General features: G+C 37.0%; 1 protein-coding gene across 1 annotated transcript in view; it reads left to right on the top strand.

Moving 5' to 3' along the window:
- HPGDS (hematopoietic prostaglandin D synthase) overlaps positions 1 to 18,734 on the top strand; it is a 37,101-nt gene extending 18,367 nt beyond the window's left edge. Inside the window, exons 3-6 of the mRNA XM_070372146.1 lie at positions 2,122 to 2,214; positions 4,518 to 4,627; positions 9,458 to 9,556; positions 13,720 to 18,734. Coding sequence (XP_070228247.1) covers positions 2,122 to 2,214; positions 4,518 to 4,627; positions 9,458 to 9,556; positions 13,720 to 13,884 — 467 coding nt within the window. The 3' untranslated portion in view covers positions 13,885 to 18,734. The remainder of the gene's footprint in view (positions 1 to 2,121; positions 2,215 to 4,517; positions 4,628 to 9,457; positions 9,557 to 13,719) is intronic.
- Positions 18,735 to 18,821: the final 87 nt, after the last annotated feature.

Below are 18,821 nucleotides of genomic sequence, written 5' to 3' on the forward strand. Positions count from 1 at the left end.
ACTGTAGTTCAGGCACTATTCAGTGCATATGAAAGACACTTGAAGGCTGATGCTAGCGGTTGAATTAGGGTTGTGGGATTCTAAGTGGCACTTTATTCTTTTCCCTCATTCCAAAATAATTTTATGCCCAAACCTAAGGTGGCTCAGTGGTAAACAATCCAGCTGCAATACAGGAGATGATGGTTCAATCCCTGGGTCAGGAAGATCCCCTGCAGGAGGAAATGGCATCCCACTGCCGGTATTCTTGCCATGGACAGAGGAACATGGCAGGCTACAGTCCTTAGGATTGTAGAATCAGACACGACTGAAGCAACTGAGCAAGCAAGGCACAGGTAGGGAAAATTGTGATTAATTCATACGGCAAAGTGCACGCTGTTCAAAAGATGGTGTTTTATTGATTTAGAAAGATTTAAAACGGTATTATCAGGGACCTTCCTGGCAGTCCAGTGGTTAAAACTCGGTGCTTCCATGGCAGGGGATACAGGTTTGATCCCTGGTTGGTGAACTAAGATTCCCCCAGGCTGCACGGTGCAGACAAGCAGGGAAAAACAGAAGTAAAACAAAGAAAAAAGGAAAGTATCATCTAATGAAAAAACAAGTGGTTTACACACATTATGCACATTATGATCCTATATTTATATGTATGCATGTGTGCTCAGTTGCTCAGTCGTTTCCGACTCTGCAACCCCACTAACTGTAGCCTGCTAGTCTCCTCTGTCCATGGAATTTTCCAGGCAAGAATACTGGAGTGGGTTGCCATTTGCTACTCCAATTTACATGTATATGGGAAAGCAATTAAAATGTTAAAATGGTTATAATTTTGTGGTAGAATTTGTATTTATCTTCAACTTAGAATGTTTCTGTAATAAAGAATAAAAATTACTTGCTGACAAAAATATAATAGGTTTCAATAAGAAAACAAAGTAGGATTTACAGAGAAATATTAATACACGTTCTCTGAATCTGTTGTATATTTGTACAAATATGTTTGTTGCCTTACTATATACTTCAAAGCCCCTCATCAGAATCAGCGTTTGGCTAAATTCCTTACCATAACTCAATTATCAAGACACTCCATATTCCTCAGACTATGGTTTTAAAGAATAATTTATATAATCTCAGAAGACTGAAAAATTAATGAGACTTTAAAAGAGAAGTTTTTTAAAAAAAATTATACAGTAAGTATGTGAGATAATGTATCTAAGCATTGATGTAAACCTGGATTTTAGACCCAGTTCTGTCACTAACTCTATAGCAGTTCTTCTAACAACTCATTCCCACCCCCTTTTTAAAAAAATTTGAAGTATAGTTGCCATACAATATAAGTTGCAGATGTACAATATAGTGATTCACAATTTTTAAACGTTATAGTCCATTTATGGTTACTATAAAATATTGGCTATATTCCCCACTTTGTACAATATATCCTTGAAGCTCATCTTATACATAATACTCTGTCCTTCTTACTTCTCCACCCCTATATTGCCTGTCCCCTCTTTCCTCTCTCCACCGGTAACCACTGTTTGTCCTCTGTATCTGTGAGCCAGCTTCTTTTTCTAACAAGTGTTTTTTTTTAACTTGTGAAATGTAAAGATTCCACTAACCCCCAACCAGGGACTAGATTCAGGAAGACGGTTTTTCTGTAGACCAGGGTGGGGGTGGTGATGGTTTTGGGGTGCTTCGAGTGCATTACATTTATTGTGCACTTTATTTCTATTATTATTACATCAACTCAGGTCACCAGGATTAGATCCCAGAGGTTGGGGACCCCTGCACTAGATAGGCTCCCTGGTAGCTTAGAGGGTAAAGAATTTGCCTGCAATTTAGGAGACCTGGGTTTGATCCCTGGGTAGGGATGGTCCCGTGGAGAAGGAAATGCAACCCACTCTAGTATTCTTGCCTACAGAATTTCATGGAGAGAGGAGCCTGGCACCGGGCTCAGTCCATGGGGTCACAGAGAGTAGGACATGACTGAGTAACTAACAATATCCTTTACAGAATAAATATTCAAGAATTCTGCGATGTTACTCTCATGCTTTGTTTCCACAATTATCAGTAAAACAAAAGTATTATGACTTGATTTTGTTCTGGAAGTTGATTATTTGGTTATTTTATTTTAAGCTCTTCCATTTGGCAAAATCCCCATTTTGGAAGTTGATGGACTTAACCTTCACCAGAGTCTAGCAATTGCAAGATACTTGACCAGAAACACAGGTAATATATTCTTTATGTTTAAGGTTCTTGATAACTGAAAAATGCATGGCATATATTCACTATTCATTTAGCAGCTCTATTACTGAATGAGATTAAACTATACAGTGCAAGGGATAACGGGATTAAATGCCAAGTTATTATAAATATACCAGCTCTATCAGTTTCATTTTCCCTGAGTTCCCTAGACAATTAATTTTATCTTATATTGCCCAGTCTCTCCTGCCCCACACCTCCTTGTTCTCAATCCCTTCTTGGAATATAGCTGAAAAATTAGACAGATGTATCTGAACCCAAACTTTTGTTAGAGTGCATATCTTAAGTTATCAGAAATTAACAGGAAATACACGAGGCATCAGTTCAGTCTTGTTCAGTCGTTCAGTTGTGTCTGACTCTTTGCAAGCCCATGGACTGTAGCATGCCAGACATCCCTGTCCATCATTAACTTGGAGCTTACTCAAACTTACCCATCAAGTCAGTGATGCCATCCAACCATATCATCCCCTTATCCTCCCACCTTTAATCTTTCCCAGCATCAGGGTCTTTCCCAATGAGTCAGTTCTTTGCAGCCTGTGGCCAAAGTATTGGAGTTTCAGCTTCAGCATCAGTCCTTCCAATGAATATTCAGGACTCATTTCCTTTAGGATTGACTGGTGTGATCTCCTTGCAGTCTAAGGGACTCTCAATAGTTTTCTCCAACATCACAGTTCAAAAGCATCAATTCTTCAGCACTCAGCTTTCTTTATGGTCCAACTCTCACATTCGTACATGACTACTGGAAAAACCACAGCTTTGAGTAGATGGACCTTTTTGGCAAAGTAATGTCTCTGCTTTTTAATATGTTGTCTAGGTTGGTCATAGCTTTTCTTCCAAGGAGCAAGCGTCTTTTAATTTCATATAATATACCATGTCATTAATATACAAACCCAGGTTGTTTCTCAAGGGCACGGTGTGTTAACAGATCCCTGAGCATGCACCACCTGGCCAGAGACATCCTGATTCTCAAAACCACCATACCTTCATTATCCATTTCTCTCTTGATGGACTCTTAGGTTGCTTCCTTATCTTGGCAATTGTACATAACACTGCTTTAACACTGGGGTGCATGTATCTTTTCAAGTTAAGAGTTTTTATCTTTTCCAGATACACGTCCAGGATTGGAACTGGTGAATCATGCGGTAGTTCTATTTTAAGTTTTTTGAGAAACCTCCCTGCTGCTCTCCACAGTGACCACACCTATTCCACCAACAGTGTAGGAGGGTTCCTTTTCCTCCATATCCTTGCCAACATTTGTTATTTATGTTCTTTTTGATGACAGCCATCCTGACAGGAGTGATGCGATACCTCATCATGGTTTTCATTTGCATTTCCCTGATGCTTAGTGACGCTGAGCATCTTCTCATGTGCCTGTTGGTCATCTGCATTTCGTCTTTGGAAAAATGTCCATTCAGTTCTGCCCATTCTTTAATTGGATTCTTTTTGATGCTGAATTGTATGAACTGTTTATATATGTTGGGTATTAATCCCTTATAGATCATATCATTTGAAAATATTTTCTCCCATTCAGTGGGTTCTTTTCATTTTGCTAATGTTTCCTTTGCAGAAATGCAACCAATCCAGCATGCTTCTACACAGAAGCATTTTAAATTGACACCAATGAAAATATATTTAGGAAGACCAATGATTCCTTAGCAAAATGTTGATCAAATGGCAGAAAAAAAAAAAAAAACCCAAACTATCTGTATTATTTTAAACTTATAGTTTCTAGAAAGCAAACACATGCTCTTGACAAAAAACTATCTGTACAAGTAGGAGTAATTCTTTCTACAAGATAAATGATAATATATGTATAGGTTGTTTACTGTAGTATTGCTTGTACTAGCAAAAGACTGGAAACAAACCTAATCAGTTGAGGCTAGTTAAGTAAATAGTGGCACTTCCACTTAAAGGAATCCTATGTGCCTGAAAAAAGGGCAAGGATGCCCTTAAAGAACTTGTAGGAAAAACTAGGATACATGGGGAGAGGTGCATGCTGAGTGGGATATGAATTCTTATTTTCACTAAGAAACAATAGAATAATATAAGATAAATGAATGAAAATGGTTACCAATATGATAGGTAGGTAAGGAACAAAATGAAGTGAATGGGAGCAGAGGTGGAAATTACTTTTCACTGGATACTTTTACTGTATACTGTTCAGAATTTTTGAACCATATGAATATGCTGCCTTTTACAAAAAAGCTTTACAATGGTAAATTAAATTGAGTATATTCTTGGGCATAAAATGTCCTCTCTCTATTCCGTAGATTTGGCTGGAAAAACAGAACTTGAACAATGTCAAGTGGATGCAATTGTGGACACACTGGATGATTTCATGTCTCGTTTTCCTTGGGCAGAGAAAAGACAAGATATAAAAGTAATGTGATCAGTTTGCTATTAATCATATCCATTTGCCAGATGTTATGTTAGGTGCTTTTAAAACTTCCTTTTTATCAAAGTAAAACATACCTCTAGTTTTAAAATATCAAGTTATAGTAAAAAGTTTAAAACAAAGTACTACTGTGATTCCTGCCCCACCTCTTTGTATTAACCCTTCCTCAGGGGCAGCCCTCGCTTTAACACTTTTATCTGTTTCTTTAGGATTTAGACATCTCCATATAGGATGTGTAAATATGGCTTTCTCTGATTCACAAATTTTAGTTTTGATAGACTTATGAGACTAATGAGAATCTATCTCCTACGCAGTCATTCTGATTCCCTTCCTCCAAACTCCTAATATTAAAATTTTGTGGTGAAATCGACAGTCATTACAATGCCTATGAAAATAGTGTGCAGAACTGTGCCTATATTTCCTTTCTCCCTTTCCTCTAAGGAGTAATTGCCTTTTTTCATTTGCTTCTTTTTCACTTTTATTGGTGAACCTTCCCACACTACCCAATAGCCTGCCAATACTGTATTCCACAAAGTCAATGATATCAGATAATCTGTTGTTTCCATTATTTCCTTGGAGATATCCAGCCAGAGATTGTCATTCTCCTTTGTAGAGCTGTCTAGGTTTTTGCACAGCTTTCACCATTGGACTTCCCTTCACTGCCATCCCAGGAACATCTTTCTCTTGAGCTAGAGTCCTGTTTCCTGGATGCTTTCCTCTGTTTTTATTTACTCCTTTGTTTACTTGAGGCACATCCCCAGTATTCATATCTTTTATCATCAAGGCTGCATCATTTTAAATATTGGAAACTGTTATCCTCATTTTCCAGATGAAGAAATGGAGGTTCAAGTAGAAGTGTAAATAACTTGCCTAAGGTTATTTAGCTGGTAAGTGGTACATGTAGAATTCAAATCCCAGACACTGTGGCTCAGGCTCCACGTTCTTAACCACTGAGTGTAATGTCACAGGGCCAGCAGCCATTCAAAACAGCTGTGCAGGAATATTTATTATGTACATGTTATAGCTTAAATAAAGTGAAAGGGTTAGTTGCTCAGCTGTGACCATTTGTGACCCCATGGACTGTAGCCCACCAGTCTCCTTTGTCCATGGAATTCTCCAGGCAGGATACTGGACTGGGTAGCCATTCCCTTCTCCAGGGGATCTTCTCCACCCAGGGATGAAACCCAAGTCTCCTGCATTGCACACAGATTCTTTACCATCTGAGCCACCAAAGAAAAGCTACAGCACAGAACAAATGGCAGTCTTATTAGTTTACTTAAGCATATTTACTTGGAGAAGGAAATGGCAACCCACTCCAGTATTTTTGCCTGGACAATCCCACGGACAGAGGAGCCTGGTGGGCTACAATCCATGGGATCACAAGAGTCGGACATGACTTGGTAACTAAACCACCACCACCACCACCATTTATTCTAAATACCGTTTGATTAGGACCCTCTGATTTAAACAGAGATATTTGGAACATAAAAGTATTCACATTTACTGGTTCCTTGATATAAATATAAGGTGTGTGGGGAGACACCCACACATGCATATATACACACACATACTTGACTAACCAGAGCAAAGTGTTAAATAAAGGCTCAGCCTTGATGATAGAAACACATTTGGGCTCTAGAGTTAGACTGCCAGGCTTGAACCCTGATTCTCTTTTTACCAGTTGTCACTTAACTCCCTATCAAATTTTCATATTCAATGTCTGTAAAGTAGGGATAGCATACAATCTACTTTGAAGTATTAGTCACTCAGTCATGTCCGACTCTTTGCAACCCTGTGAACTGTAGCCTACCAGGCTTCTCCATCCATGGGATTCTCTAGGCAAGAATACTGGAGTGGGTTGCCATTTTCTTCTCCAGGGGATCTTTCAAATTCAGAGATTGAACGCGGGTCTCGCACATTGCAGGCAGACGCTTTACCCTCTGAGACAGCAGGGAAGCCCACTTGAAGTATGTTGGGAGGATTAAATAGTAGAGTATCCATGGCTAGGTGGAAAGTGTTTACTAAATATTAGTTATTAATAGTAGTATTATATACTTCAGTGCTTATTTTTTCTTTTGTCAGACATGACATCTACATTTCACCTATCCTTATAAATGCAGAAACAAGCAGATATATATAATCTTCAATTTAGAAAAAAAGTATCTAAAGGTTTTTGTCCCGTGTTGGCTTGCCTTTCTCTATTTCTCTACTTTGTACCTGTGATTGAGGCTCCATAACAGAAGCAATCTCCCAAAGGAAAATGTCTTTGAACATTTATGATGAGAGTAACTTTACCTTTGTGTTAGAATAACAATGCTTTTACATACTACCTACCACAAAACAAAATAAAACCCAACATTCACAGGACATAATTCAAGTTTATGAATAAATCATATGAATGGACAATGTGTTGCAGAATTACTGCAAATAGCCAGACTATTGGATTATCTGATTAGTAAAGCAGGATCTGACCAGAATACAATGAAAAATAACACAGTTCTTTTGTATCTTGTCACTTAGTCTCTCTGTAGTGGTTGCATAGCTGCCACCTTGTGGTCAGGTAAAACTTTCAAAAGCAGACTCCTGAAAACAGTAAAGATGAAAAACAGTCAAGACAGTCCTCTTATTATATGTGCTTAAAACAAAATCTATCAAATTTATTTAATTATAAATGTATCAGTGATAAAAATTCCATTTCTAATTTAAAATTTAAGAAAGTTAAACTTACAGGCAAAATTTGTCTCTGTGCATTGGTCACACTGAAAATCCTTGAAGCTCTCACTAGAATTTCTGTGGTTATACAATGCATTTGTTTCAGTTTTCTCATCTGAAGAACAAGGCAGGGGTTTGTGGGTGGGGGACGAAGGGTAAGCAGGACTGAAGGAACATCAGTGGCCCATTTCCAATACTAAATGATTTTGATAAGTGTGGATTTTAAAATGGTACTTTGGAGAAATATACAAACCTCCTTAAACCCTGTAAAGGTTGTTTGATAGAAAACTATAGCAATAACTTTTCAGTGTGCACAAATCTACTGCCTTATAACTTCCGAGGAGGAGGTAGGAAAAATCTGAGTCCATCAAGTATAAGAATGGCTATCGAGGCTTTATCAGAAAATATACTTTAAAAAGATGTATAATAACATTTTGGGGACTTCCCTGGTAGCTCAGATGGTAAAGAAGCTGTCTGCAATGTGGGAGACCTGGGTTTGATCCCTGGGTGGCAAAGATCCCCTGAAGGAGGGCACGGCAACCCACTCCAGGTATTCTTGCCTGGAGGATCCCCATGGACAGAGGTGCCTGGTGGGCTATAGTCCATGGGGTCACAAAGAGTTGGATATGACTGCATGACGAAGCACAGCACACAAAAACATTTTATCTTCTTTAGGTTATTCTGGTGAATATTGTTTAAAATGACTCAAAACACAAATGGTTATGCTGTTTAGCAGTCTACATTTCATTAGACTGAGATGATTTCTCACCACAGACAATAAGAGAACCTAGGCTAAAGGAGAAGTCAAGAGTGTAGAGGTAAGACTTCATCTGGCACTGCCTATGCAAAGCACTGGTGTCTCTTACACTGTGGAAATGCACAGCAGGAGAAGTAGCAGAATTAGCCAAGTGAGCACACAGGAGTTTCTGGAAAGCTGTACAGCATCTACATCCTGTTCCACTGAACTCCCTCCTGTTTGCAGCTATCCAGGACAGCCAAGCTGGCTACTGCCTCCCCAACTGATGCTGAGCTACGCTAAGTTGTGGGAAATGTCACGTTTCTGGGCCTATTGCCTCTCAGCTCACAAATTTTGTATAAGGGGCTAAAGGACTCCCATTATTTTTAGAACCATGAATGTATTTACCATAGAGAGAGAACCATATATACAAAGGTGGTACAGAGCCGCGGAAAGCATGTAAAATCAAAATAATGACAAGCTTCCTAACCTTCAGTTTGTGATATGTGACAAACATATGTACAGGTGTAATGAAGCTTTTATAAACTCTGCTCCTCAATATAAGGCATTATAATAATCTGTACTACCTAGCTAAGTCATAGTAGTAACTCAGCGAATCGATGAAGGAGTTATCCACTATCTGACATTAATAAGGGCTCAATTTTATTGTGGGTCATTTATGAATATTGATGATATATGCATATTTTATAGTATTTTTGAGTTTAGTTTACATTTCATATCCACAATACAAACCAGTCCAGTTTTCATATATAAACAAATAAACAATTCTTACCAAGACAGACACCATGAACAAATTACTTGTTGTTCACAGATTTAAGTAAAAACAAAGATAATTATTTAAGTGGGTATATTTGTTCATTTTTTCCCCAAGGATATTATTTGCTTTGTAATAATATCTTACATATTCTATCAAAAGGGGACACCTCGGTGATGGATTTTATAGATGATATTCAAGGCAGAGAATCTCTAAGGTACAATGTTAAGTCAAAGAGAGGAAACTCATAAAGGCCCAAAAGCATAATACTTCTGTTAAGTGTAAGACTGCCAAACTGGAGGAATCTAGCCCAAGAAAATAAAGTTAGTTTCTTTTCCTTTAGTTACACTATTTAACTTTAAAGGGAGTGAGCCCAAAAAGGTGGGGGGATTTTAGAAATGTAAAAACATAATGGAATAATTTTCACTAACAAAAATCAGGATTAAAAACTATGGAAAGATTTTACTGATGAATGATTTAGTCATGATAAATGAAAAAAACCCTAAGAACTGATGACAAAAATGTAATCTATTTCCCCCTCAACTCTTTTTCTTCCTATTATCCTTAGAGTGATCTTTCCTTTCTCCCCTAGAATCAGATATTTAAGGAGCTACTTACATGTGATGCACCTCCTCTTCTGCAAAATTTGGACACGTACTTAGGGGAAAACGAGTGGCTTATTGGTGACTCTGTGAGTATGTTTTACATCTTAAAAAATGTATGCACATATATATGGATAAATCAAAAACTATAAAAATGTATTGAATAGGGAAGAAGTAGGTTAGAGAAGTAGACGTAGGTTAGAGGGACAAAAGCTAAACTTCTTTGAATAAACCTTTCTTGGTGATGTTAACTTTGGAAAAAAGTACTAAAGTATATAACAATAACAAAAACATTTTAAAAAGCTATCACTGACAAACTAGAGCAAAGTGAAACAAATGAACTTGTGTCAAATTGGTGAATAGGGTATGTGGAGAAATAGCTCTGTACTCTATCAGTAAAAAACTATTTTAAGAAACATCATCATTGGTAAAACAGAGTGATTTGACTATACACATCTTATTATGAATATTTTCTCAGGGCAAACAATATTAATCATACACGTTTCAGTTCACAATGTACTTTATTTTAGGGTAAAGAAAAAAGCATTGTGTGTCTTTTTCTTGAAAAAATGGCCAACTTACTTGTCCTGGGCAACCCTAGGACGCAGATCCTTGTCTCCAAATTCTAAAAGTAACTGTTTCTTGGAGAAACAGCTCATTCTCAGTTTGGGACAGGAAATGTAAAACATGAGCTGGGAATACTTTGTTATACCAGAACCAAATTCATTATTAAAAAAAAAAAAAAAAACCCGAAAATTGGAGTTGTGTCAAAAGGACCTAGAAGTCAACTTGTAGACACTCTCACTGGCCAAAGATGAGCAAAACTGTCTAACACAAAACCTTTATAATAAAGTGCTGAATGTCTCATATAAGTATTGAACACTGTAGTAAAAGTGAAAAACAGAATGGTTGTATGGGTACAGAATGGTTGTTAAGTGTATCGGTTGTTTACCCTCCTGATCATAGTTCACTGCCACGGCCCAGCATCACAGGAGAGTTCTACGCAGCGTATCACTAGCCTGGGAAAAGATCAAAATTCAAAGTGTGGTTTCTACAGAATATGTATCATTTTTGCACTGAAGGAGATCAGCCCTGGGATTTCTTTGGAAGGAAATGATGCTAAAGCTGAAACTCCAGTACTTTGGCCACCTCATGCGAAGAGTTGACTCATTGGAAAAGACTTTGATGCTGGGAGGGATTGGGGGCAGGAAGAGAAGGGGATGACAGAGGATGAGATGGCTGGATGGCATCACTGACTCGATGGACGTGAGTCTGAGTGAACTCCGGGAGTTGGTGATGGATAGGGAGGCCTGGCGTGCTGCAATTCATGGGGTCGCAAAGAGTTGGACACGACTGAGCGACTCATCTGATCTGATCTGATAGTCAAAAAATTGTAAAGCTGAACCACTGTAAGCCAGAGACAGACTGTCTATATTTAGAAAACTGAAAAACAAAAAGTGTGTGTGTGTGTGTGTGTGGGTTGAAGAAAGCATTTATCTTGCCATTCTTATGCCAATTAAACCTCAAGATAAAAAAAAAAAAGATGGGATGAAGTTTGTCTTCATAAGTTTTTTAGTTAGTAAGTATGGAGAGATTAAAATAAACCATCACTATCTTCCAACCCACGAAGAATCAATGGATCTAAGCACTGACTATCAACAACTGTTAATATCACAAAAGGGAGAGAACGAGATATTATGAGCCTGCTAACAGAGGAGCACACCGTCACCTATGAAGTAGTCTTGCCAATAAAAAGTTCAAATCTAAATCTGATTGAGAAGCTGTGTTAAGTTGGGGCGCCTGCCTTCAACGAGACACCATTCTAGGAGAGAAGATACTGCTTTTGGCCACGCTTCGGGACTTACTCTAGTCACTATCTGCTGAGTCCTGGAGAGACAGAGAAGCAAACTTACCACGTCTTTTGTTCCTTTCTCTGCCCTATTGACCGAACAATTTCTAATGATTTAAAATATTTTTTCTTCTGCTTTTTATTAAAATTTCTTCGTAATCTATCTCCTATCCATTTCTCAGCACTTTCTCCCTTCCTCCAAACGTTCCAAACACTCTGGTGTTTTGTTTTTCCCTTAAATACAAGTCATACTCCTGCCTGAAAGCCTTTACACTCGTTCTTCCTTCTGCCTGAAATGTTTAATTCCCAGATCACTGCACGTCTGGATCTTTTTATGATTCAAGCCTTAGCTTAAATGGCACCTCTTAAAGGACTTCTCTAACCACCTGAGAACCTCTCATCACTCTGTCTTCATCACCCTTATCACTTCACGTGGATTTTGGTTTTTGTTTAATTGAAGTACAGTTGATGTGCAACATTATGTTACTGGTATACAACATAGTGGTTCACAATTTAAAACTTACACTCTATTTATAAATAGTATATAATATTGGTTATATTCCGTGTTGTACAATATTTCTTTATAGCTTATTTTACACATAATGGTTTGTACATCTTAATGCCCTCTCCGAGATGTAAGAGTAGGAGTAGGGAACACTTTCTACCAGTGTCCATGTGGTAGAAAGCTCACATATATGGCTACTGCCAGTTTCTCTGTTCCTAGTATGAACACAGAGGACAAGCATGAGCCACAGCTTCCCTCTTGCCTCTCTGGAAGACTTTTCAAGACCAGTAGATAGACCTGGCCTATCAAAGTGCTGATTTTGCCCTGGATCCTGGTGTGAGATCTTGTGTGCCCCCTTAAGAGTAAAGTTTCTATTTCCCCCAGTTGTTTGAAAACTTCCAAAATCAAACCCTGCTGGTCTTCAAAGCCAAATAACTCTGGGGTCTTGTCTTCCTGGTGCTGGACCCCTGGGCTAGGGGCCCTGACTTGGGGCTCAGAAGTCACTCCTGTGGGAGAACCTCTGCAGCATGTTTATTCTCTAATTTGTCAATTGTCCCCAGCAGGATAAAGGACTGGATTAATTATATTATGAATCTGCCCCTCCTACTTGTCTCACTGTAGTTCCTTCTTTATGTGTTTAGTTGTAGATTTTTTCTGGTAGATTCTGGTCTTTTTCATCAATGGTTGTTCTGCAGACACTTGTGATTTTTGGTGCACTTGTAAGAGAAGGTGAGATCAGGGAGGTGAGCTTTCTACTCCACCACCTTGACCAATCCCCTGCACCACACTTTCCATGTCTGATTGTCTTCCTGCTTCTAAAGTGGGAACTTCATCAGAGAAGGGTCTTGCATCACATCTTGCTCTCTAGTCAATCCCAGCACTTAACCTGTACAGGGCACATAGTAGGTACTTCATAAATATTTGTTGACTGAATTCTGAATCCTCTAACCAATAAACTGTCCTATGAATGTTGACAGATGTTTAGTGAGCAAGTTCATAAAACACTAGCAACCTGAATCGTTAAATCCCACACAAAAGCAAAACTAAGAACAGTCCATATTTAAACTTCGCTCTTGGATGACATTTATATGGAGCCAAAGTAACATGATCCAGATTAGTTTCTAGTCATAAAGGAACAAAACAAGTGTATAAATCAAAACAAACAAATAAACAAAAAAGGTATACAAGAGTAGGGCTAGGCTGTCATCATCCTACTGTACAGTGGCCAGTTATAGTAATGGTCAGACATATATTATGTCTTCTGATGTGATCCAATATAATGTTATATTAGCCAAAGTATTTAATTTAAAGCCATGTACTGTCTAAAGATAACTTGTACTGTACTCCTTTTTACTCTGCCATATAAAGGAACAAGGTAAACATGAAATAATTATAAAAATCCCGAAGGCAGGACATTGTGCAGAACTAGTGTAGAATCTTCAATAATTCAATGATATGGAATAAAAAAGGGGGGTACTGTTCTGAATTGAGAGTTAAAGGATATAACCAAGTGAAATGCATGGTCCCAGAATGGATACTGGTTTGTCCTAGGAAAGACATTTGAGAAACAGATGGAAAAGCACTGACAGGGTATTAGATAACATAAAAATGTATTGTTACAGAAAGGTGGAGATTGAATCAAGTTACAAAAGAGTATGTACTGTAATATCTCATTTTAGTAAAAACACACACACATGCACAGAAAAACCACCTTATGCTAAAGTGTTAATATGAGTAACCTCTGGGCTTGGGAGTATGGTGTTATCTATAATTTTCTATCATATACACATTCTGCTTTTGTAATTACAGACTATTCTGAATTAAAAAACAACTTTTTTTTTTACATTAAGAAATTAGGCCTTTTATATTCCAATGAAAATTTGTTTCCTTTAAACTAGGTAACTTGGGCAGACTTCTACTGGGAAATTTGCAGTACCACACTTTTGGTCTTTAAATCTGATTTGCTGGACATCCACCCCAGGCTGGTGACATTACGGAAGAAAGTCCAAAGCATTCCTGCCATCGCTGACTGGATACTGCGAAGGCCCCAGACCAAACTCTAGGTAATGCCGGCGCCTCCAACCTTTATTCTTCTTCACAGCATCACTCTCATCAGATAAGAAGCTATATCAACATGCTGCATAATGTGCATACACCATCCCCTCAACTCCGTCAACACTTTCACTTCTGTCATATTCTGCTCATCAAAAGAAAAAAGAGGAGGAAAGGGGATTAAAAAAAAAAGACTTTTGTTTCCAGTATCTTTTTTTCTCCAGAAGAGCTTCACATTATCTATAAGCAGGGAAAATAGTTTACAATACAGGCAGGCCATGCTTTGCACTAGTTCTGACATGCATGAATTTCAGTCTATGGTTTAGTTACATACTTTCCAAAAAAAGAAATGGTTTGGATTTCAGTTTCCATGGTGTATTAATGAGTAATTGCATAAAGTATAAAGTTTGCTGCTAGCGCTTCAGCCCACAAGTCACTATGTAAATAACAGACGGATGTATGACCAATCACGCCACTTCTTTGAGTCTTCTGGAGACTGGTCACTGCACATCTGTCATTCACGCACAGACAGCAATGCATGTAGCTGTGCTGCCTGCTTGCTTCTCAGTGATAAACCCACTTGACATTTTACAAAAATGGATAATTGAAAAGAGGAACTCACCCACAGCAAAGGAAACCATTAACAAAATGAAAAGACAACCCTCAGGAGAAAATACTTGCAAATGAAGTGACAGATAAGGGATTAAACCTTCAAAATATACAAAAAGGTCATGCAACTCTGTCAAAAAACTGACAATCAAAAAATGGGCAAAAGATCTAAAGAGACATTTCTCCAAAGAAAACACAAAATGGCCAAAAAACACATGAAAAGATGCTCACCATCACTAATTATCAGAGAAATGCGAATCAAAGCTGTTGCTTCAATGGGGTATCACCTCACAGTAGTCAAAACGGCCATCATCAAAAAGCAAGTCTATAAATAATAAATACTGGAAAGGGTATGGAGAAAGGAGAACCCTCTTACACTGTTGGTGGGGATGTAAACTGTTATAATCACTATGGAGAACAGTATGCAAGTTCCTTAAAAACTAAAACCAGAATTATCATATGATCCAGCAATTATATACCTGGGCATATTTCCAGAGAAAACAATAACCTGAAAAGACACACGCATCCTGATGTTCATCACAGCACTATTTACAATAGCCAGGGCATCAAAGCAACCTAAATGTCCATCAACAGAGGAGGGCTAGGAGGTGGAACATATATATAATAGAATACTATTCAGCCATCAACAGAATGAAATAATGCCATTTGCAGCAACATGGATGGACCTAGACATTACCACGCCACGTTAAGTGAGCCAGAAAAAATCATGATTATCACTTATATGTGGGATCTGAAAAGGATACAAATGAATTTATTTACAAAACAGAAACAGACTTAGATATTGAAAACAAATTTATGGTTACCAAAAATGAAAGTGTGTGTAGTGGGGAATAAACTAGGAGTTTGGGATGAACATACATATACTACTGTATATGACCGATAACCAACAAGGACCCCCTACTGTATAGCACACGGAACTCTACTCAGCACTGTAATTACTTATATGACCAAAGAATCTAAAAAATATATGAATGTATAACTGAATCACTTAGATGTACAGGTGAAACAACATTGTAAATCCATTCTACTCCAATAAAATTAAAGTATTTAAAAAAAAAAAAGACAAAGAGAACTCACCAACAAAGATGAAAGTGCAGTAAAGAAAAGTGGTAATGCTGGAGTGAAACTCAAACTGAACATAAATGGAAAGACGGTCTTCACACGCAGTCTGAAGAACTTGGTAAGGCAAACTTACTGACATAGATGAGGAAAGTGGTTGTGACAAAGATGAAGATATCCTGGAGGAAGTGAGACTGGTGAAAAATCCTTCACATTAAAAGAACAGAAGATGAAAAGAATGAGAAGCCAAGGCACAGATAAGAAGAAAATATCTGCAAAAGGACTTTATCCAAAATATATAAAGAACTCTTAAACATCAACAACAAAATAAACAACCTGATTACAAAATAGACGAAAACATCTGGATACACACCTCATCAAAGACACACAACAGATGGCAAATAAGCATATGAAAAGATGCTCAACATTATATGTTACCAGGGAACTGCAAACAATGAGATACTATTACATACCTATTATAAAGGTAAAAATTCAAAATATAATACCAAATGCTGGCAAGGATGTGGGGCCACAGGGACTTTTATTCATTTCTGATATAAATGCAAAATAGTACATATACCTTGAAAGAGAGTTTGGCAATTTCTTACAAAATTAAACATACTCTTACCATATGATTCAGCAATCACACTCTTTGGTATTTGCCCAAGGGAGTTGAAAACAGGTCCACAAGAAAATCAGCACATTGATATTGTTGGTAGCCTCATCAATAATTGCCAAAACTTTCAAGCAACCAAAATATCCATTAGTAGGTTAATGGATAAGAAAACTGTGGTTTACCCAACAAGAGAACATTTTTCATTGCTAAAAAGAAATGAGCTATCAAGCCATGAAAAGACATGGAGGAAACTTCAATGGATTTTTAAAGCAGTAAGACTATTCTGCAAGATACTGTAATGGGTTCATTTGTCAAACCCATACACCATACAACATCAAGAGTGAACCTTAGTGTAATCGATGGACTTTTGGTGATTATGTCATCTCAATGTAGGTTCACTGATTGTAACAAAAGTATCATTTTGGTGTAAGATGTTGATAGCAAGGGAAGTTGTGTTGTGTGGGGACAAGAGTACATGGGAACCCTCTGTACATCCTGCTTAATTTGCTATGAACCTAATCTCCTTTACTAAAGTCCACTTAAAAAGAAAAAACAGCAGGGAAGGGGGGCATTATTTCATAACACTGAAAAAGCAATGAAATGTTGGAAGCTGATTGAAATCTAGGATTATGACTATTTGCAAAAGTTTAAAAAAAAAAAAAATTCTTGCCTGCAAGTTTTATAGGAAGGTACCATTCCAACTACTTTGATAAATTTTTTACAAAAATTTTCTCAATGTTTCTAATATTTTACAGTGCACTAAATATTAGTTTTCCTATTTCATTCATTTACTTATAAATTTACTTTATGCTGACAACATTTTTAAAGGCCATGGAACAATCATTTTTCCTGAGGATTATTTTACACTTTCAACTTCAATCATTTTTATAGTTCTACATGACTGTACAAGAACTACCCATATAAACAAGCCATTTACATAGAAATCTTTCAATAAACTGTATATTTGGATTATCCCAATCTATTTTAAACCATAATTATATTAAAAAATAACATTTTAGTTCAATATACATGTTAATATTATTGAGTTGTCTAATCTTAGTATGTCATATCAGGAAACAGATTAACAAAACAGATAGCCTTATCTATGAAATGAATGGCAGAGGAAAGAGAATATAGTTGAGAAGCAAAAAGTGGGGACAGGGTATGGGAAAAGAAGAAAGAAAAGGCAAGTCCATGTAACTGTGATCTTGTTTAAGGTGCTTCTTTCTTCATAACAATGTTCTATGAAATCTGAGGAAAAAAATTACTGTACACATTATTAAGAATTACACAGAGTCAGAAAGAGAAAGATAAATACCGTATTCTAACACATATATACGGAATCTAGAAAAATGGTACTGAAGTATTTATTTACAGGGCAACAATGGAGAAGCAGACATAGAGAATAGACTTACGGACATGGGGAGAGGGGACGAGAGGGTGAGATGAACGGAAAGAGTAACATGGAAACTTACATTACCATATGTAAAATAGATGGCCAACAGGAATTTGCTGTATGGCTCAGGAAACTCAAAACAGGGCTCCGTATCAACCTAGAGGGGTGGATGGGAGGGAGATAGGAGGGAGTTTCAAAAGGGAGGGGATGTATGTATACTTATGGCTGATTCTTGTTGAGGTTTGACAGAAAACAACAAAATTCTGTAAAGCTATTATCCTTCGATAAAAAATTAAAAACAAACAAAAAAAGAATTACACTGAAAAACAAAGTGTATTTCTCAAGTACCTTGCTTCTTCAGATTACTTTTCTTACTGTTAGTAGCTGTTAAGAAATGATAATAGGTTGTAAGCAACTTCTCATTGCATAGTCCTCATATATGTCATCAGGGCAGTCTAGAGGGAAAAAAAAAATTGTGTTTCACAGAAGAAATTCAAATAATACTCTAGATAATAAAGGTAGAAACTTTTCTTCCCTCTTATATATATTGATTTTCCTCCACATAATTACATTCTAACAAGCTGTATTGAAAATAGAACTTAGTGATAAATATATTTATATAAATTATGAAAACTCTATAATATAGAGTCCCACTGTTTACAAATATCATGATTCAACAGAAAATGCAACCATAGCAGATTTTATAAGGAAATATTTCAATCACAGCATCATCATAACCTTTAGGTCATCTTTTTTTCACTGAAAAGAACAACATATTCCATTATCCCATCCTGTATTTAAACATCTCCTCACTGAGCAAGTAAGCAAGGGCGAGAGTACATGAATTAATCACAGCAGAAATGAGTTGCATATTATATTTATAATTAGTAAGAAATCATACCTTTTGGGAAGTTAAAACAATCAATTCCTTAATTTATAGACCATTTAAATATCTTAAGGTCACACAAATGGAAACCAAATCTCCTGATACTCTTATCTAATCATCATTATACAATAACACCAATGAGGAACAATATTAATGTTTCAACATACATATCTATTGGTATAAAGTTACAAGACTGGGGTCAGAACTAAGAGTTATGAAAACACATTATGTCTTTTATCCCTGTGTGACCTGTATTAAAAAAACATACGGTGCTTCAGTTGGCCAAACATTACTCCAACAACTGTGGCTTCATATAGTCTTTACTGAATATGGATTTCGAATTTTACTGCTATCAGTTCAA

Source organism: Bos mutus, chromosome 6, assembly GCF_027580195.1.
Source record: "Bos mutus isolate GX-2022 chromosome 6, NWIPB_WYAK_1.1, whole genome shotgun sequence".
Lineage (NCBI taxonomy): Eukaryota > Metazoa > Chordata > Mammalia > Artiodactyla > Bovidae > Bos > Bos mutus.